A 21948-nucleotide genomic window follows, 5' to 3' on the forward strand; every position below is an offset into this window, starting at 1 on the left:
TCTGCAGCATTATCTCAGGTTTGTCTTTTCCTAAAGGAACTGAGATTTTAAAAACAGGACTATAGTTTATGGTTCTTGAGTAGGGGATAGAGGACCTGGTCAGCTCAACTGGCATAACTTCATTGAAATTACATATGAATAATATTATATATAAATGTATTAATATATGTATAGTATATAATAAATTATATATAAATTATATATGTATCTGTATATAATAATGCATCATAATAATTAAATTAAAAAGAGCCTAAAAGGGAGAAAACAAGGGTGGATATAGAATGGGATTTGAGGGAGCAAAGGGAAGGAGAAATGACATAATTATATGCAATTTCAAATATTTTTTAAAATAAAGAAAAATAGGTCTGTAAACATTATCATGTTTTAGCAAGGTAGAAAATGTAATACTGTGAATATTAACCAAAACCCAAAGTGCATTCAATATTCTAACTTCTCTTTCTAAAATTAATGCACCACTTCCTCAAAGAAAGGAAATGCATGATTACTGTATAGTTTATTGACAATTTAAGTCAATAAATTGTTTTATTGAAAAGAAAGAGGCCTCACTGGGAAGTGGGACAAATGAAATGCCACTGTAGCTGTAATATACATTTTAATTCTTTTGGATCTCTGGGGCACACGTTACTGTGATCAAGGATATCTAGGTTGTCTTGGGCTTTGTACACATCAGTAGACACACTGCACACATACACGTGCACTCACATACCATATCTGGTGTGTGTGTAACACATCCTACATTGTTATAAACTGAAACTAGCTCTTCAGAAATGATTGAGAAATTCCAGATGAGGTATAAATAGCTTTACATAGACAGATGTACTGGGATATGCACTTTTCCAGAGTGGTAGTACAGTGACAGGCTTTATAAAGTATTTTCTTAAAAAAACGCTAGAAACAGGCTCTTCCTTTCTGCTCTGGGTCCAGCCATCCAGGAACACCTACTCACTGAGCATTACAGCTAATCACCATTTAATTCCGGCTGCCTGAAAACACGTGCGGTCTGTGGCCTGGTTCCCAGCTCTGGCCAAGATCACTGTCACCTGGGAACACTTTCCGTTTGCATGGTTCCAGTTGCGATCTAACACCTACTGAATGGGAGTTTGGAGAGTGGGAGAGGAGAGGGTAGGGAAGAGGGGGAGAGGAGGAAGCGCTCACCAGTCCATAAGGCTTCCAGGGGCAGTTGTCTAGAATACTACCTGCACAATGTGACTTGGCGATCCTTTCTGTCATTTGAAAGGTTAGCCCAGTTATCCAGAGTGGCATTCTTCAGTCTGTTTAAATGGAATCTGGTACATCTTATCTTCCTGATAATTGATCATGGGGCCAGGGAACCATTTCTTGACAGAAGCCTCATAGTAGTGGCAAAAGAAAAGAGGGTACTCAAGGATGCCTTTGTTCCAGAACAGGGAAAGTGACTACTAAACTGTCAGGAAGGGGTTAATGTCACACCAGCCCTTGATACCCTTGGACAAGCGAGTGGCATCACACAGCATGGTAGAGCAGGGAGACAGGAACACAGAATGGGATCAGAGGTGAGACCCTCACCTGAGCCCAGCCAGGAGTGGGAGATCTGAGAGGAGAACCCATGGGTGTGTGGATATCAAGGTTCAGCTTCTCCATGGCCTCCAGGAAGCAGAACTAGGCAGTCTTTCTGTCCTAAACACCACTGCGACCACTGAGGCAAATGAAAGCTACCTTCGGGTTTCATCTGTTACAATGTAGCTTTCCGGCACCTTAGCCCCTCAGTGATGCCTAAATAGTTACCACAAGGGCCTTGAGGGGGGTGTGGTCATATGACTAAAGTCATATAAGCGAGAATCCAAGTTAAAGTCAATAACTACATTATAGGGTTTAATCAACGTCCAAGTACCCAATTAACCACAAATGCAATCAATGACTCACTTCTGGGACCTTCTAGGTCTGGACGCGTAGAGAGCAGGCATCCTTCTGTCTGTCCCTCACTTGATGGACAGAATTTCTGAAGTGAGAATGGTTCCTCAAAAGACCCCAGCTTGCACACTCTGCCCCACAGCCTGCCGTCCGCTTTCCCCCAGAGCTGTACTAAGGCAGGCAGTGGTTGCTAGCAGGCTGGTCTTGCAGCTACAGATGTGAGCCTCCCTGTTGTCTATTACTGAGACTTTTGGTCAACACCCAATAGCGAGGCATGATTGACAACCCCAGTCAAGCGTCTCCACGTTCTACACCAGCATAGTGGTTGTGCTGTGGGAGTGAAGACATCTATAGACAGTATCAACTCCTTCCCCATTCTGTCAGGACAAATTATGGACAGAGGCAGTATGCTGGTGAATCACTTCCCTATGCTGTCTGTGCCATCACTTTGAAGACGATGTTGGAGACTGGGAAACTAGTGAATTTATGACCAGATACCACGGTTCTTCTCCTCCACTCGCTTACCCCAATTATTATTAACACACATCTGTTTTACTCTAACATGTATTGAACGGGTTGTTGTCTGGGGAAAAGATATTGAATGAAAATAATTTTCTTTATTTTCCAACATGGTAGATATTGTAATATTAGTGCAAAGAGTATGAGGATTTGGCACTATGTCTTTGAGAGGGGAAATAATGACATTCTGGATGATTTATTTACTACGTCCACGCAATCACAAGTGCCCAGGGAAGGCTGCTTTCCCGTGGAGGTCCCCGGCTTAATGCACCGGGCATTAAATGCATGAACATTTCTTTAGTGCTGCCTAGCTGAAGTTTATCACGGTCATTCAGTCATTGCCTAGCAACTTGAGAAGCCTATCAATGGGCTCTTTGTCCCCAGTCCTGGCAAAAACACTCCCTCGCAGATCTCCTTATCAGCATTCAAAATTTTATCAGGAAGGAGTGCTGCCATTGAACGAAACTGCTTGCAGCTCTAAATCTTCCCTCTTCCCATTTTCCCCCTCCTCCAAATATCTTAGAAATTATTTTCCGATGCAACTAGTTTTGAAATTTTTTAATTTGTTCCTTGGTCGACATCCCAAAGAAGTCGTCTTAGGATTTCATTGCTTTCCTATTTCTCCTTAGCTGGGGATATTGGCTCCTAGTCCACAAAAGTTTGCCTTCCTGATCAGGAAGGGAAAGGTGCCAGCAAGGGTGACACAAGGACCTATGTCATGAGGACCTTCCTGCTCTGGCTTCTGCCCTTCTGAGCCCTTAAATTCAGGGCAAGTGTCCTCCCACTACTCACTGGCCCACATCCTCTCTGCACACACTGCCTGAGACAGACACACTGAAAGCGTCATCTCTTTTCAACGAGACACACTGGTACCCAGGGTCAAGCGTTACTCTCCACGTATGTTAGCTCCTGGACAGCACAGCCAGGCTCTCTCAGTCTCACAGCTGACAGGATGTGTTGTTAGGGGTAGGGTAGAGAGCAGAGGAACTCTCCATCCACGTCTTCTCCATCTGTCTACAGAATTCTTCTTCCCCTGTGGATGGTTTTTTTCCATGTCTTCTCATGTTTTTCATTTGTCACCTCAGTGATCTCAATTTGTTTCCCAACTTTTTGGTCTTTAAGACTCCTCTCTTTACACCATCATCCATTCTCCTATAAAACATAAATGTATCCATGCCATCCTCATTTGGCCTCTGATAATATGGCATATGTGTGTGTGGGGGTATCTCCTTCCATAATATGATACTCTTAACTATTCTCTAAGGGTCCACAACTACTCTCCAAGGGTCCACGGCTATTCAGATGCTTCTCTTGGTATTTCTAGTTCCTAAGTTTCACCTGTTCCCAATGTTGGTAATTCCTGAATCCTGCTGAATAATTCTGGGGATTCTGAATCGTGTGGCCACTGTTCCCTCAGCCTAGACCTATCTTCTCTCTTCCTTGCTCCAGATTCTTAGACAAAGCTGGGAATGTTTCATCAACAAGCCAGTGCTAGCTAGACTCCTAGAAGACGTACTGACAAATTATTTTTCATCTTTAGCAAATAAGGAAACAAAAATACATTCTGTGAACCCCATCAAAGTTTCCAAATATGAATGAGAGGATGGGGTGGGGTTTAAAGCAAACTAACAATTCTTTCAGCACCTCTTGATCTTGGAGCAGGTCTCACACGTCCCCAACCTGATGCCAGGAGGTGATTCAAGGAAACACTTCGCCAGGACTTCATTGTGATTCTCATTGCCTGAAATTTTACACTTTGCTATTTATTTCTTACTTTACTTTCAAAATGTGGGCCTTCTTGGAATATCAGTAATCTCTAGAAAAACAGGATCTCAGAAATAATAGATTTATCGTGCCCTTCCCTAAATATGTAATGCGATGGCAAGAAACATGGAGAAACTGAGGAGAGGTAGGGCTGTAGGATAAAGGATGCTACAGAGGAAAGATAGCATCCTACTTTTCTGTAGGCTTGTCTCATCTCTAATACTTGTCTTGAAATAGATTAAGTGTCAAAATCTACAAAAAGGATGACTCCTTTACTACACAGAATAAAAGAAGAGTTGAACTTCCAAGAACAGAAAATGGAATGTTTATAATGCACATTCAACAGAAAATTTCTCTCACAATCCTAAAATTAAAGAATCCAAAGCTATTTAAAAAACACGCTTGGTTTTGTTGAAATACGCTGATACAACAGCAGGCAGGCAGTCTCTGAAACAAAACGATGAGTACATCATGAGAAACATGGGCTTTTGCCCCAGTGCATCCCTTCACTATTCCATGGTGGTTTTTACTTATTGGAAAAATTACCTTGATGAAGTCGATCATGACAGATGGCTGTGCTAGCCAGCTGGACAAGTCTCCTGAGGGAAGAGAAATCAAATACCAAGCATAAGGATCACTTAATTTACATCTGGCCTTCAGTCATTTTTCATAACTGGCTTCGTGTGCTTATCCACAAATCATGTGAACGTATAAGATTCAAAGCCAATGTGACGGTTACTCTTGGTTGTCAACCTGACTACACCTGGAATTAATTATAACCCAAGTGTCTGGGTGCACCTGTGAGGGATCCACCTTTAATCTGGGACCCACCTTCTGGTGGCAGCCTATGTAAAAGACAGGGAAGAAAGGAGGGCTTGCTCTTTGCCTGCTTGCCCTTCCTCTTACCAGCACGTTCATTCCTTCACTGACATTAGAGCCTACTTCTCAGATATTCTGGTGTCTACTGAGATATACAGTTTTATGAACTGAACAACTATCGGATTCTTTGACTTTCTGCTGGTAGGTAGCTATTGTTAGAATAGCTGGATCATAGCCTGTAAGCCACTCTAATAAACCAGTGTGTGTGTGTGTGTGTGTGTGTGTGTATCAAAGATTATCTTATCAGTTCTATTTCCCTAGAGAATCCTGTCTAATACAGCTAGTATATTATAGCTGAATTTAAGTGTAATGTGATTTGGTCAACAGTTGATAAAGGAATGGCCAAGTCTCAACCCTCAAGCCCCATTCCACATTTAAAAAAAAAGTATTCAGAAATCAGAACTAATTTTCAGGGTGATTATACGGTTATCTGAGTAATAGTTTGGGCTCTACATCCTCAGGCTTCTCTTTGAGATTAGCCTGAATGGCTCTGGGTCAAAATGCCCAAGGACATCTGAATCTATGAAGCAGGTGTCCCCTTACCACCTTGGCTGTCAAAGAGGAGCCCTGACTTACAGTGAGGATGGAAAAACCTGAATTCCAATTGAGAGGGGAGCCCCAAGCAGGTTAGTTACTCTCCTTAGTGTTTTCTTTAGATGTAAAACAGAGTTTACATTTGCAGCTTGCTCCTGAGCTCAAAGCTCCTCTGAATATCCGATGACTCTGTATGGTATAGGTATTGGTCTGAAAGAATCGACTGAGACTCCATGGCTAGTACTTCACAGTGAGAGAGTGTAGAATTAGCAAGTCTGTCTCAGCTTCCCAAAAAGACCTTGAAAAGTAAGATGCGTGTGAACACAAGAAAAAACTGGGCTTCCTTCCATTCCATTTACTTATCCCCTGTGGAACACTTAGTCCCCAGTTAGTGTTATATCTTCAACTGGTTCCCTCTGGAATAAAAAACTGTTACTAACCCAAATTGGACAAAATGGAGTTGGGCCTGATTTGCCAGCTTTTGCCACACTAAGGACTTTCTGGAGGATGAACACAGAGGCAGGAAAAAGTAGAGATTTATTATTCTACAGAAATGGCTTTATACCAGCTGCTGACATACTTGTGGTCATTTACAATGACATCCATATTGGGTTCAGGGCACAATAACTTTTCTCCAAAAAGGCAGGCAAAATGTCATATGGCCTGCCTGGCATCCTCCAGCCAGGGTCACCGTGAGCTTTCCGAGTGAGCATGTCCTCACTGTGTTCTCCCTTGATCCGAGGCCAGCAGTTACCAGTGCAGCCCAAGTTAGAACCCTTTCCTTTACAGGTGAAGGTCTCTGAGAGTTATGATGTAACAAAGAGACCCCTGTTGTACTTCAAATATGAATTTATGAAACTGTCCTCTGCCTCCAGTGATGCCTGGCTTTACTTTCCCCTCACAGATTACCTTCCTGTAGGTGTTTGTTTATTGGGTCATGACTAGCTTAAAGTTCTTTATTTGCCAAGTAAAAAGTTAAATAGATCCATACAGTTTCATAAGAGTTACTTAGAAAAAAGGACATCAACAGTCTTGGCTGGGCTATTCTGCCTCTATCTGTCCAATGTGAAATAAAATTTTAAAGGATGAAGCTGGTGGCACATTTGAGTACATTGGCTTCTCCATCACAGTAGATCTTTGAAATGTTTTAGGATTGTGCTCCCTACTCCCCAATAAGGTCTCCTTCATGTGAACTAATTTAATCATTTTGTGTTTTTTTTTTATTTCTCTGTAAAAACAAAATTGCAGGGTTAAATAGGAAATCAATAGTATTTTTTTCCTGATAAATTTTGCCTTCAATAGCCTGCGCCCTGGGGCTCCATGTTGTTCCTTTCTTATTAAAGAAGAAAAGTCACTGTAGTGAAATGTCCTCTCCTTGACGGCACAGGAGGGAGTTCTGGGTATTAGATAACGTTATGATGACTGTGTGTTTGGTGTACATATGCGATGATAACTGGATTTCAGCCTGGTGCCTTCTCTGCTTGTGGTTGTCAGACATAGTTGCCTTTACACCATTCCTGACCCCCCTCATTGTATTAGCGTCCTCAGGGGCCCACACCGCACCCTCCTCATCCCTGCCCTGTGTGTGATGTTTCAGGTGTGCACTGTGACAGTGTGTGTGCTGAGGGACGCTGGGGTCCTAACTGCTCGCTGCCCTGCTACTGTAAAAATGGGGCTTCGTGTTCTCCCGATGATGGCATCTGTGAATGCGCACCCGGATTCCGAGGCACCACTTGCCAGAGAAGTAAGTGTCTCCTGAGTGATGGTTTCTACCCCTTCCCTTCCCTGGGAATTACGTACAAACCATCTCTGCCCCACCCCTTAGTTCCTAGTGACATTTTGTGTCAACCAAAGGGAGAGGAGTCCTTGAAGAACTGTCCTCAAATAACACTTCCCCAAGATTTTTACTCTTTTCAGCCTCCAAAACTAACCTAACAGATGGGCGTTAACCCTTTCTTCCTAGTGACTATTTCTTTACCTCATTGGCTCAATCATCAGGATACAGTTCTCACTTCCTCAGTGCAAATGGTGTTCCAGAAATCCACTGACCTGTAAACATTTTATTCGGCAATTTGGCAATAGCCTCACCTCAATTACCAGAAGTCAACATCAGCCAAACCTTGAGGCAATCGCACCCCTCACTAGGAATCTGAAAGTCAGTGCTGTGGGGAAAGCAGAACTGAAAGTTAAAAGTGGGGAGCATTGACGTCGCTCTGCAGAAACCTTGGACTAAGAAATGATCTGTAACATTTTGCTAAATCTTTCGGTAAACGTAATCAGGAAAGAACATGTGATCGGTTATAGCAGGCGCTGTTGTGATTTCTCAAATCAACTGCTTTTGCCATTAAAGAGTTCAATGCAATCATTCTATATATAAATCTAAACAAAGTCTTTGAAAACATTCAGACCCATAGCATTCTGTGTACTCATCCTTCTCTAATGTATTCACAGTTAACCTATACTATTTTTAAGGAGAAAGAACTTCAAACCTCATTTGGCTTATTAATTAATTAATTAATTAATTAATTCACTCATTCATTCATTCATTTTGCCAATCATGATTCTTGAAGAATAAAGGATCAAGGAGTTGCTTAATTGAGATATTGATATTTAGAGTTTTTTTTTCCTGTTTCCTTCTTTGTTCTACAAAATGTCTTCCAGCCCCTGATCTAGGGCCAGCCTTGAGCCAACCACAGGAAGATAGTGGTATATATGTGAGACATTCCCTTCTTCCCTTGTTAAAAGCTGCCTTCTTGTTTCATGCCTGAAAACTCCTCCATTATCATTGAGAGTCTTCTTATTCCTCAGTTTCACTAGACTTCTGTGTGGAACAGGCGGTAAACAAAACAGGAAGGTAACTATGAGTTTCTATTTGCAGTCTGCTCCCCGGGCTTTTATGGACACCGCTGTAGCCAGACATGCCCACAGTGTGTGCACAGCAGTGGACCATGCCACCACATCACAGGCCTGTGTGACTGCTTGCCTGGCTTCACTGGCGCCCTGTGCAATGAAGGTAAACACCGAGGTAGCCCAGAGAGCCATGGTGAGATCAAGCTTCCTTCAGTCTTTACTCAGAATTCCACCAGGCCACTAATGCCTTGCTATGACCAGCTCTAGGTAGTTCTGAAAACAACACAAACGTTGGAGGCACTGCCTTGTCGTGAAGCTCTCAGCTCCCTCACTTGTGTCTTACGGTTTCATTGGAACCTCATGAAAAGTCAGTGCGAGGAAGGACTTTGACTCCCTTAGTGAGAAACTATAATTCAGATTTCTATAAATGCCACAGTGACTTTTTGAGATGCTGGGACGAAGCCTTTGGTTTCCTGTGCTTGTAAAAATGAGCCCGTCTGGGAGGAGGGTATATGCTTTCTCAAGTGAAGGCAGTGGGCAGCTGGGTGTGACCCTGGAAATGGTTTCCTGTTCTCAGGGTTCTGTGAGGTGTGTTCCAACTATAGCTGACTGGACTTGGGTTTGTTCACAGTGTGTCCCAGTGGCAGATTTGGGAAGAACTGTGCAGGTGTTTGTACCTGCACCAACAACGGCACCTGTAACCCCATCGACCGGTCCTGTCAGTGCTACCCAGGCTGGATTGGCAGTGACTGCTCCCAGCGTAAGTCTTGTTGGAAAAACAACCAATTGACTTCTTATGTCTTAGGATTGAATGATGAGAGTGTCTATGCCACAACCATTTGTTAAATGTATTATAGTCTTTAAATTAAGAACCCTATGCAATGGCCTATCAGTATCTACCAATAAATTGATGTGACTCTGGGAAAAATCTCAATTTGTAAAATGTTTTTCTACTCACTTTTCAGTTACTAACCATCCTTTGATTTACACAAGTGTAAATAAATCAATATCTAATTATATTCTATATCAACATATTAAATATTTATATAATTACACATAGTACATAATGTATATGTAAATCAATGATATAAATGGAAACTCACAGTAACCTTTATGAATTGGATTTATATCTTGTTCCACCAAGAGATCTAGTAAAAATGGAGGAATGAGAAAACTTAAAAAGTAGGATAATGAGGATATATATATATTCAATGATTGATCATAGGTATGACTCCATGTAACTAAAGCTTACCTCATTATGTAGTCTCATTCATTTATATATCAAATATAAAATTATAAATGTAACATATATAATATATGTATATAAAATCAGTGGATGGTTAGTCACTGAATATATACATACATACACACACACACACACACACACACACACACACATATTCCATGTATCCTAGTGTAGCTTCAAACAAATCATTATGTAGTCTTTTATATATTATATATCAATATATTAAATATGTAAATATATCAATGAATGGTTAATCATGTAGCCAAGGCTGGCCTCAAACTTGCTCTGTTGTCTAAGATGACCTTGAACTTCTGCTCTTTTGCCCCCACCTCCTGAGCATTAGGATTACAAACGTGTGCAGACATAACGTGCTTTTGTGCAGTGCTGGGACCTGAACCCAGGGCTTCAGAGATGCCAGGCAAGCACTCTACCAACTGAGCTACAGCTCTGTCCTTATTATCCGTTGACCTAAAACAAAAATAGATTTATTTAGAGATCTATCTTTCTGTCATGTACTCATCCAGAAGTGTATGGAACCATGAAGAAGTCAAACCAAATGACGTGAGTCTTAGAAACTTTCTGGGCTCCTGGGCAGACTGACTACCGCAGTGTACCTCACAACTTGTCCCCTCCCTTGGCTCCCCCGAGCCTCTCATACTGCCCTTCAGATGGGAGAAGTATGACGCTAAGAGGAAATGTGTTGATGACTTTAGACTACCCATGCCACGAAGAGAGGACAATGACCATAAGGCAACCTTTGAGAGGCGAGTTTGTGCACATTCACAAAGGATTCAGCTTCTGACCAAAGACAGCTCGTGCCTGCCTTTTCCTCATCACGGTGTTCGTGCTCAGTTGAGATAAAATCTAACATGGCGCATGTATGATAGGTCAGGAACGGCTCTTGTTCTACACAGTGGTTTGTAGGCCATTGAATTCACCCTAGAGTTATAATCAACCTGTACATAGTAATTGGTAGGGAATATGTCTTCATCTGAATATTAGTTTTGCTTTCTCCCATTGCTGAGATAAGAAGCCTTTGGTGAGAGAGGTGTTTATTGTTATAGATGATTTCACAGTATATATTTTAATCAGTTGGAGGGGTTCCAGAAGTAATTGCCATGTGTTCAGATCTGCGTATTGCAAGCCTCTGATGATTTGGGCTGGCACAGGAACAGGTTGAAGAATAGGTGCTCGAAATGAGTGACAGGGCTTAGGAAAGAAAACAAAGATCCGATGTCATTGCTGGAACATGATTAGTCTAATTTGCTCCTTTAAAATGTATTCTTTAGTTTGGAAGTTGGTCACTTCCTCATTTGGAGGAGGAATGTGCTGGAAGGAACAAAAATGAGAACAGCACTGTGAATGGAGACAATAGCACGGCTGTCCTCATAATCACTGCAGAGGAAATTCATTTGTTTGGCAAGCCTTGTTTCTCCTGGGGACCATTGGTTTCATTGATTCCTGTGGTCTCTGGGGGTCCATCTTAATATTTCTTCTTGGCTGGTCATCAGCTAGTTTTAAGAAAGGGAAGTCCTTTACCATGCAGACCAAGACTGTGAAAACTAATGAAGTACATTTAAAGGAGCTCGAGTCCTTGGCAAAGTGACTGTCTAAAGCTTTGTCCCCATACTTACCTTTGGAAATGGGAAATTTGAGTGATCTTTGTTTACAACCTTTGGTCATCGCCAACCCAGGAATAAAGCCTGCTTGCCTTAAGTGGCCAACTTAGAAAAAATACCCTCCTGGCAGTAGATGGTTCATGAAAACGTATTAAGCATCATTAGACATAGTTCGTTTGGACCTGGAGAGATTTCTGCACGGTTTAAAGCTCTTAAAGCTCTTGCTGCTGAATCATGGGGACCAGAGTTTGGAACTCAGTACCCTTTAACCAAGCTGGGGGGAAGGGGGGACATCCCATAAACACTGTAACTCCACTCCCCAGTGCCCTCTTCTGATATCCACGCACAGGCGTGCACACCTGCACACACATTACACATTCACTCGTACAGACAGAAAGACACAGCTAAACTTGAAGTTTATATAAACTTAAAGTTCATATGTACACACAGTACATATGAAAAGAAAAGAAATACTGTTACGGAAGCTGGGTGAAAGAGAACCAATTGGATTTTTCTTATTTTAGAGGTAGGTTTTTGAGTCCTGTAGGCTACATCAGGTAGGGGGACATTTCAGTTGTCTTCGTTCTGCAGCCATGCTTATGTACGGAATAGCGACTATCGCTGTGAATCTGTGTGACCTAGGATAAGATCCTGTTGCCCACTATTGAACCAAAACTTCCTCACCTGAAAAATAAGGAAGGCTACTGAGAAAACCCATCGTAATACCCCTGAGGACCAAGCGTTCTCCACTGTTACTCTTCTCTTGTTCTTGGGTAAAGACGGTGCATGTGTTTCTGGGAAATACTTTTCATTTTAAAATGACTTCAGGCTCATTTATTTTCTTTATTGCTTCATAGTCTCAGTCAGATAATAAAATAGAAATCGCAAGTAGCCATCTCCTTAAATGGTTTCTTGAAGATATAGTATAAATAAAACTACATTTTTTTTAATGAATCAAGTTCATTTTGTCCACATTTTATGTTGCTTTCTAAAACCTCTCCTGCCGACAGTGGATTTAGTTAATGTGTTCTCTTCTTCCTCCGATCGAGAGTCATAAGAACTCTCTCATAGGAACTTTAGCACATAAAATGAGATTCCAATGGCAACCCTGGAGACTAGAGACCAGGACAGGATTGGCTAATCAAAGCCCCGAACCCATTACCTTGGTGCTGCAAGAAAAATCAAAGTTCTAAGCCCATGACCTAGGTGCTCTCAGGGAAATCCCACCACCATCTGATTCTTACTCAGTTGCTCCTTCCTGGGTGAGCCTGGGTTCAAGAAGAAGCTCTCCTCATTCTTGTCCTCCTTATTTCACCTGATTGTTTCTTCCATCACTGCCTCTCAGTCTGCTGGTAGTTTTGCTTCCTCGAAAAACAGAAGCACTCAGAGTGTGACTCAGACTCCTGTTTTGTCTTTGTTCTCTTCCTTGGGTCTAGAACAGTGCTAGGTACCCACTGGGTATGATTTATTTAACAACTGACTTTTTAAAGTAATTCTTGTTCCCTCGAGTCCCTTGGAAGTCCATAAATGTGTGTAATTATGTCAATAATGTTGGTAGTTATTATGACCGGCATTGTCTTGTGGGGTTGGTACAGAATTCAGTACTCAGTCTGTGAATTGTGAGTATCTTGACTTTATTAGCGGTATGAACCCAGCACGTGGAGGGTAGCGAGAAGGTGGGTGAAGTGTTCTGTTTGGTGCCTACCTGGGGACTCCGACTCACCTCTCATGCTTGCTCCGTTTTCAGCCTGTCCACCAGCCCACTGGGGTCCGAACTGCATCCATACATGCAACTGCCACAATGGAGCCTTTTGCAGCGCCTATGATGGGGAATGCAAATGCACTCCTGGCTGGACGGGGCTCTACTGCACTCAGAGTAAGCAAGGGGCCTTCCAGGGTTCACCAGGGGAGCCAATGGAAGAAATAGGCTCCCTGTTTGCCCATAGGTATGTTAGGTCAGTGAGGGCCCCTTCAAAGCACATGCTACCTCCTTTAGGACCTCTAGAGAGCTCCCTTTCTGTGTGTTTAAGAACCCCACATTACAGGTATCCTTTGGCTCGCTTTTATCAGGACATTGAGGTATTCTAATGTGTAATTGATTTCCCTTCTCTCTCTGTCTCTCTCTCTGTCTCTCTCTGTCTCTCTCTGTCTCTGTCTCTCTCTCTGTCTCTGTCTCTCTCTCTCTGTCTCTGTCTCTCTCTCTCTCTCTCTCACAGACTGTTTTTCTGTGTGTGAAATGCTTCCATTTCTTCTGACTGTGCAAATGTGAGAGTAAACGATGGGGTTTGGAAGTCAGTACAGACACACACACCTCACTGCTTGGCTTACTGTGTGCTCACAGAGAAGTTTACCTCGAGGAACCAACCAACTCCAGATACCCAACCCTCATCCCACAGTGTCTGATTCGGGGCATCTGGATGGGGATCTGTGAATTTGCATTTCTGTCCATTGGTGATACTGTCAGCCCAGGTTCATGTTTTAAAAACAATTTCTCCAGTTCTTACTCCTAGCCCATATCTCATATGACCCTTCATTTAACCCCACGTGGTGTTTAGCATCACACCATGCAGTGTGCATGTACTTCTTTCTGCTAAGTCAAGGAAACAAACCAGGAAGGCATTTATTAAGGATATTATCAATAGTAACATAACTTAGTAATGTAACATAAAAATAGCCATGTCAAAGAAAAAAGATGAATTAGGAAGTAGGTATTTCTATTTAATACTATTTTGTATATATAACAGAGAAAAGCTGAAAGGAGACTTCTAGAAGTTTCTGGGATGAGGGATGGCTGTTGGCCCAAGATCTGGAAGACAGAACTGCAAGGACAAATTTGAAAGCTATTCTTTAAAGACTTAAAGTCATAAAGATTCTTGAACTCCTTAGGAGGGAAGCACACCTAGGTCACCTATAATTTTAAAGGCAAAGGAACCTTTTAAAGTGGACAAAGCAGCATGCAGTGGCACCTGCATGGGTCTGGTCCTACCACAGCCCTGCCTGCCATCCTGCCCTTTACCTGTGACTTGGGATACTTGGGGCTTAGCTCTTATCTGTAGCCTAGGAAGACCCAGCCCTGTAATGGTAGGGCACCAAAGAGTAAATGGCAAAACGAATGAAAAGAACCCAGTACAAGACGGGTGTCAAATAAATATGTGGTATGGGGGAATGCCATTGTGTGCTGAGATCTGTGTGTCACTCCTGCTTCTTAAAATTCCAGCTCTCCTTAAATGGCAAAATCAAGGCATGGGCAGTATTTAGAAACAACTGACAAATCTGCTGTATTGAAACTTTTGTCCTGCCTTAAACACTCCTGCAGAGCAGCTGCTGACCCATATAAGCCGAGAGAGAGAGAGAGAGAGAGAGAGAGAGAGAGAGAGAGAGAGGAGAGTCTGTGTCTGTGTGTGTCTGTCTGTCTCTGTGTGTCTGTCTGTCTGTCTGTCTCTGTGTGTTTGTGTGTGTGTGTGTGTGTGTGTGTGTGTTTCTCCCCAGGCTCCTTGTGATGTAAGTCTTGGAAGCCATGTAGCCAATGTGAAGGTTTAAAGTACTTTCTAAATCCTCTATGAAACACAGCTGGTTTTGGCCTTAAGGGTTCTATCCCATATATTTGATAACAGGAATACTACAATTTAAGTTAAAAATGGATACAGTAGACAGGACTAGTAGAAGAATTTGAGTAATTTTGCACTAAAGGTAAAAACATGCCACCTATCTAAATACGAAGTACTCACTACAGTCCAGGGAACTCAAAACCAGGATTCTAGAAACTGAGTGAAGAATAAAAGAGAATACTGCATCCTTCCCGGGCTCCAAGAACTTTGTAGAAGACACTGGCAATGGTTATACTGACAGCTAGGGACTCTCCCACCCCCAGTTTGTAGATGACAATCTCCTTGCAGGAGACTTAAGACTTCTGAGCAGCCCTGTGACAGCTGAGATACGTGGGAAGGCCTTTACTCTCCAACAGTGTCCCAAGGCCTTCAAGTCCACCTACTGGTGCATGCAGGCAGGGAGCCATGCTTCTCCTAGGTAGTCCTCTGACTTCCGTTGTTCTCCGACCTTACACAGGATGCCCTCTGGGCTTCTATGGCAAGGACTGTGCACTGGTATGCCAATGTCAAAACGGAGCTGACTGCGACCACATCTCGGGGCAGTGTACCTGCCGCACGGGATTCATGGGACGGCACTGTGAACAGAGTGAGTACATGACACATCATCACTGGGTGTCTGGATCACCTTCCTCAAGTCCAGAGATGCCAAGGCTGTATGACTGCCGCTTGAGTCGTGCGAGTGGTGGTTAATTACCAGTGCCGTTGGTTTCCTGTTCTTAAGACCTCCCTGCTGGAATCCTTGCTGTCTGTCTTTCTTCCGAATTCTGAGTGGAATTCCACCTGGCACTCTGGGTAGACGGGGCGAGACTATAAGAATGAAGTCGAATTCAACTTTTCCATTATGTTTTTCCTGGCTTTCCCTCCCTCTCTTATTTTTGGAATATGGTTTCTCAGAGGCTTAACAGACATGACCCGTCTCCCTTCACAGCAACCATGAGTCCAGACTTACACTAGGGGACAGAGTGGCTAGGGAGAAGTCCTGGGGCCTGGGGCCAACCTTGGGAATGGGTGTGGTATTGAGTCTAGGCCCATGTTGCTACCCTTTTGATGGTGATTTTCATTCTTCCCACTAACAAATTTTCATCTGAGCCTTAATCTTCAGTTCGACACAGTGCCTTTACCCTTCCTTTTTAGTCCTAGGGAGACGATGCTGTGGAAATTACCCCTCTCTGTTGTGTCAATACCCATGTCCATGAGCCGTGTATCTACTCACAGGGTTACAAGACCGTTAGCCTTAGCGGCATATGTAAGATGAGCACGATTTTCTTTTCCTCTGTGGCCTTTGTTCAGTACTGAGGATGAAACAGTAAAGGCAGAGCTGAGGGTGGCACCCTCTAATGCTGCAAGCCCAGAGGCAAGGCATGTGAGAGATCACCGCCGACCATGATTGTAGTCTTGGGAAGGTGGTTGCAAAGATGGCTCTGTATAGAGATGGTTTGGACAGGAAAAGTGGACGGAAACACCATTCCACCTCCTCTCCATTCCCACTTTACAGGCCCCGGGCAGTTTAATGGTCTTGGCCTTAGGTGCCCATACAGAACCTTCTGTCTGCAAATGCAGCAAAGAGCCACCCAGAGCCGGCTCCTGACAAAGACAACAATGTTTGCTTTCCAGGTGATCATAAAGGGTATGATCTGAGTCACTGAGTCACGGAGTCTCTAGCCATGTCTGTGTGTATAAATGCTATCTATGCCTGCCTGTTAAACCTGGGCCTAGAGCTGGGGATGGGCTCTAAACTGACTTGCATTCAACTACCAGGCCACCAGTTAAGGTCTTATTAAGAAAACCTCTTAAGTACTGCCATGAGAGCTCTGAATATGAATGTGGGATGAAAGTGTTCCTGTTTTTGAAGCCCCCACTGCTCCCTTATAAACAAGAATACAATTTTTTCCAGAAGCTGATAGCGATAGCACATCGCCCCCTGCTGTTCACTTTGCAAACAACATCCGTGTTGCGAAATGTTCAAATTTAAATTCCATCCCCCACAACATGGTTCTTTTGAATGACAGCATATCATAAGACGCATACTACGTTCGTCTCTGAGGTTTCAACATGAAAAACCTGTACTCGAATTATTCTACATCAAATGAAACTCTTACCTGGAAAATAACCCAACTGCTCCTAATTCCTGCTAATCTCAGCGAGAACATGTCTTTAGGAGGAATCCTGGAGCCTACGTAAACTATGTGTTCTGAAGGGATTATCTCAAGTTTACACTGTTGGGTCCAGTTCTCTCTGACCCACAGATTTGACTAAGGGAGTCGCCTCAAATTGCTTTCCATGTTTTCATTTGTTCCATGGGGGTCTCATGGACCCTCTCCTTGTACCTCAGAGCAGTGGGTATAAGCAGGCAAATGTGTCGGGAGCTGACCCATAACGTTGACTGGCTCGGTGCTGAGCGGCAGGACTGTGAGCCCTACCACAGCTCAGGGACAACGGCCCAGCCTCCCATACCTTGGGTGGCATGGTTCTGTCCAAGCAGGAGCCTATGGAGAGGGCACATCAGCTGACATGCAGGAGGAGGCAGGCTTCGTCTCCCCTAGACTTGGGAAATACATTGGCTTCATTTCCTCTCCAGAATGCCCTGCGGGAACATACGGCTATGGCTGTCGCCAGATCTGCGACTGTCTGAACAACTCCACCTGTGACCACATCACCGGCACGTGTTACTGTAGCCCAGGGTGGAAAGGAGCACGATGTGACCAAGGTAAAGTCCCAGTGAATAACGAACGACTGCTTCTCGGTGTGTGGCCACCGTGCAGCTCGGTGTTAAGTACTTTCCCTTACACTAACCTGGGTAAACCTAATTCAAACTCAGATGGGCTAGCTGATTATGTGGTTGCCGGATGGATACCTTATTGTCGCCATCTTTAATAGATAAAGAAACCAGCTAAAGGTTGTAGTAGTTAGAGAAGGTTCTCAAGGACACACAGCTATGACACAATGCCACAGCTTTTCCTATTCTAAAATCCATGAACAACTTTCTAATAATTTTAGATTTATTCAGGCATAGCTGGCATTTAAACCCACACACATTTACCTTACACAATTTTCTGAAACATAAAACACACACACACACACACACACACACACACACACACACACATATATATATATATATATATATATATATATATATATATATATATATCCCCAAAGCAACCACCCCAATAAAGACAGTATCCCTCACTCTCTTACCTGTTTCTGCATGCCCGCCCCTGCTACTTCTTCCATAGAAGAAGGCCACCACTGACCTTTCTGTCACTTTTTGCATTTTTTTTCTAGAATCTCCTGTGGAAAGAATCACATTGTATTTTTTTTGTAGTTTTTCATAAATTTATTTATTTATTTCCTTACATCCCTCTCCTCCCCGTCCCCCCTCACACAGCCCCTCCCCGTCCCCTCCTCCCCTTCTCTGAGAGGTGGGAGCCCCCCCTCCAGATATCAACCCACCCTGGTACCTCAAGTCACTGCAGAACTAGGCACATTCTGTCCCACTGAGGCCAGACAAGGCGACCCATTTAGGGAAACCGCATTGTATTCTTCTTATACCTGGCTTTGTTTAGTTACCATAAGCGTTTTGAAGTTCAAATGTGTTTTTTAAACAAACTGGTAGTTCAGTTCTTTGCTGCTGTGTACTATCCCGTTGAATAGGTATACCATAATTTGTGGACATCCGGGGTGGTTTTCAGTGTTTGGCCGTCACTGCTAAGACCGTGTGGGCAAGGAGTGCCGATCTCCACATGACATGTGATTTCATCTCTTATGGGTTAAACACTCCAGAAGAGAGTGATTGAATTGTAAAATGGGCATATACTTAACTTTTGAAGAAATTTGCGTAGGTGTTGTTTTAACTGGGTGTGTATCATATTCATCTGGGATTATTTGTCAAATATTTTTTTCATGGAAGTACTTGGACAGTTCTGACACTCTGGGGCAGAGGGCCTAGAATGTTCTCCTGGTGGTTATGAGTGGGACTTCCACTGGGAGTTTTGACTTTGATGGGTAGAGGTACAGGTGTTATTACCAGGAACTATAAGAGAAATCTTCCTGGTGTTGAAAATAGCTTTTTATAAGATGGTGTGTCTGGCAGTGAGAGGCTTATTGACCTAGGCTTGTGTCGGAGCTCTGCTTGTTTAGAAGGCAACTCTCTCTTTAAAATATCAAGGTCAGGGGCTGGGGAGATGGCTCAGTGGTTAAGAGCACTGACTGCCCTTCCAGAGGACCTGAGTTCAATTCCTAGTGCCCCCATGGCTGCTCGCAGCTCTATCTCCAGTTCCAGAAGATCTGAAACCTTCAAGTCACACATGCAGGCAAAACACCAATGAACATAAAATAAAAATAAATAAATCTTTTAAAAAAAATATTAAGGTTAAATGAAAGATTGAGTTAGACTGGTAGGTATGGACTTATTCCCATGTGATCAGCACTAGAGAACTCATCAAGCAAAACAAAAATTAGGAAAAGTATTATCCAAGCTTAATTGCCAATCTGAGTTTAATCTGAAATCGATGAGTAGCTCCCAGCCCGCGCCAGACTCTCGGGGTGCATACACTGCCTCCCGAGGGCTTTGCAGGGGCGTGGCACTGGCGACGTTAGAAAGTGTAGAGCGTCTGTTTTTACCGTGCTTCCAAATAAGCGTCTCACCGACTGAACTCACCCAGGTGCTAGGCCAGTGGGTGTGTTTCTGGTTTTTGCTTTAATAGAGGTAGAACCTGTATCTGGCCCACGGTCACCCATACTCGGTCTGTTTCCACCCTCTCCTAGCTGGGGTCATCATCGTGGGCAATCTGAACAGCTTAAGCAGGACCAGCACCGCCCTTCCTGCTGACTCCTATCAGATTGGGGCCATCGCGGGCATCGTGGTCCTTCTGCTTGTTGTGCTCTTCCTGCTGGCGCTGTTCGTTATCTACAGACACAAGCAGAAGAGGAAGGAATCGAGCATGCCGGCCGTGACCTACACCCCTGCCATGAGGGTTATCAATGCAGACTATACCATTGCAGGTAGGACTGAGGTGCAGGCAGGGCTGCGGTGCCGGGAGGGCTGTGGTGCAGGGAGGCTGCCCTGTGGGAACCCTCCTTGTAAATTTACGTTCTTTGGAATTTGGTGTTTGGCTGTGTGTCTATTGCATCTGATCGGCTCCCCTAACATGACCTCATGGTATATGTGCTTAGAGATATGGGTTACGTCTTAGCAGTAGAAAAATCATCACTTTCATTTTTTCAAAGGCTTTTGAAAAAGGCGCACGTGCGTGTGTGTGTGTGTGTGTGTGTGTGTGTGTGTGTGTGTGTCTTTGTTTATGTATGTAGGTACCTGTTGGGACCGGAAGAAGTAGTCAGATTCCCAAGAGAGCTAGAGTTGCAGATGGTTGTGAACTGCTCAATATGGGTGTTTGAGATCTTGGAATTGAACCTGGGTCCTCTGGAAGAGCTTCAAGCATTCTTAACCACTGAGCCATCTTTTCCAGGCGTTCAGCGAGGATTTTTACATGGGGAATCAATGAATGGTTGTTTTCTATTTAGGCAGCTTAATTCATAGATAGGCTCTGCCGAACAAACCAGTTCCAAGTTCTGTCATGTATGAGTGTTGGGGGGAGAAAGAGAGAGAGCACAGTCTCTGCTGTATGTGCTTCAGTCAGCATCCTCCAGCCCTGTGCCTGCACGTGTCAGTAACTGGAGAGAACCAGGGTATACAGGACACAAGCCCGAGGTATTAGCAAGAGCCAAGGCAGTCCCTTATGAAACCTCTTCTGAATCTTCTTGTCACAAGCAGGGTGTGTGTGTAGGGGGCGGGAGACAGCGACAATGCACACATTCAACCATCAAAGGGAGCAAACTCTTACACTGAGGAAACGGAAAATCTTACTCAGTCTTCAGCAATTACCGAAAGACCCTGGCCACATGCTTATAAATATTATGATTCTGAGAGAATATGCAAAATAGGTAATTTACATAAGAGTATGTTTTCGGCGTAGAATTACTGTGTCAGGAAATCAAGTGCTTTTTAAAAGAAGCCGATGGGTATAGATGGTGTAGTTTCTTATGACACTCTGTGTTTACAGGTCCCAAAGCTAAGAGCCGTCTTCTGTGGATGCACTCACAATTTCCAAGGAGGCAGTAGCTGGGCCTGTCCTTCTAGGGGCTTTGAAGAGTGGGCTGGGCTGGAGAGGAAAACATCTTCACTATCGTTTTGATTTAACCATTTCCTCTTCTTTTACAGAAACCCTGCCTCACAGCAATGGCGGAAATGCCAACAGCCACTACTTCACCAATCCCAGTTATCACACACTTAGCCAGTGTGCCGCGTCCCCTCATGTGAACAACAGGGACAGGATGACCATTGCAAAGGTGAGAGACGATACCTCAGGAATTGGAATGTGGGGAGGGGAGAGGGATGAGGCACACATTCAGATAGTTCCTGTGTCCTGCTCACTTGACTCCCCCTAAACTGTCCTGTGAGTGTAGCTGAACATCCCCAGAGGCCTCACCTCTAAGTAACAATGGCTTCCAGTCTCTTCCGCTGGTGCTGTGTGTGGTAAGGTCTCGCCAACAACAACCCCACTGTTTATATTACGTCAAGGATAATGTTCTTATATGAGATGAAAATGAGATCTCTTGATGATGTCATTAAAAATGTAAAAATCCATTGTGAAATCATCAAGTGTATCCTCTCTGACCCCCCGTGACTCTGTGTCCTCCCAGGATGCTCTGAGTTCCCAATGTACCTTCCCACTGTGCCCACCCCTGTCTCCAGTCTCCATTGTCTGCCTCACCACGGTCCAGATTTCTATTAGGGAAGGAAGGAACAGAACAAAAGAGGGGGGAAATCAAGTTAATCCATTTAATCCACTGTCATTAAATTGACAATGCTGGTTTTTCACGGCAGCACCTCAGAGTTAACTAGCACTCCACCTTCCCAAATACCGTGCTCGTCATCCTACCGGGTCTCCTACCGGGTCTCACGGTCATGTGTATGCCCACCGGAATGGCCAAGGCACTGGGGACTCACAGCATCATG

The 21948-nt window shown here is 43.7% G+C and overlaps 1 protein-coding gene and 1 long non-coding RNA gene across 4 annotated transcripts in view; one reads left to right on the plus strand and one right to left on the minus strand.

Moving 5' to 3' along the window:
• Positions 1 to 21948, plus strand: part of Megf10 (multiple EGF-like domains 10) — a 150140-nt gene that overhangs the window by 117624 nt on the left and 10568 nt on the right. For all 3 annotated transcript variants that reach the window (XM_039096646.2, XM_006254747.4, NM_001100657.1), the window contains 8 exons: positions 7205 to 7351; positions 8486 to 8620; positions 9089 to 9217; positions 13070 to 13198; positions 15388 to 15516; positions 17509 to 17637; positions 19698 to 19934; positions 21151 to 21278. In XM_039096646.2, coding sequence (XP_038952574.1) covers positions 7205 to 7351; positions 8486 to 8620; positions 9089 to 9217; positions 13070 to 13198; positions 15388 to 15516; positions 17509 to 17637; positions 19698 to 19934; positions 21151 to 21278 — 1163 coding nt within the window. The remainder of the gene's footprint in view (positions 1 to 7204; positions 7352 to 8485; positions 8621 to 9088; positions 9218 to 13069; positions 13199 to 15387; positions 15517 to 17508; positions 17638 to 19697; positions 19935 to 21150; positions 21279 to 21948) is intronic.
• LOC103694223 (uncharacterized) lies at positions 1223 to 21537 on the minus strand. Its single transcript, XR_010059845.1, has 4 exons — positions 21419 to 21537; positions 18129 to 18221; positions 7696 to 7769; positions 1223 to 4793 (listed from the first exon to the last, which is right to left on the minus strand). It is a non-coding gene; the product is annotated as an uncharacterized LOC103694223 (long non-coding RNA).

This window comes from Rattus norvegicus, chromosome 18 (genome assembly GCF_036323735.1).
Source record: "Rattus norvegicus strain BN/NHsdMcwi chromosome 18, GRCr8, whole genome shotgun sequence".
NCBI classification, from domain to species: Eukaryota; Metazoa; Chordata; class Mammalia; order Rodentia; family Muridae; genus Rattus; species Rattus norvegicus.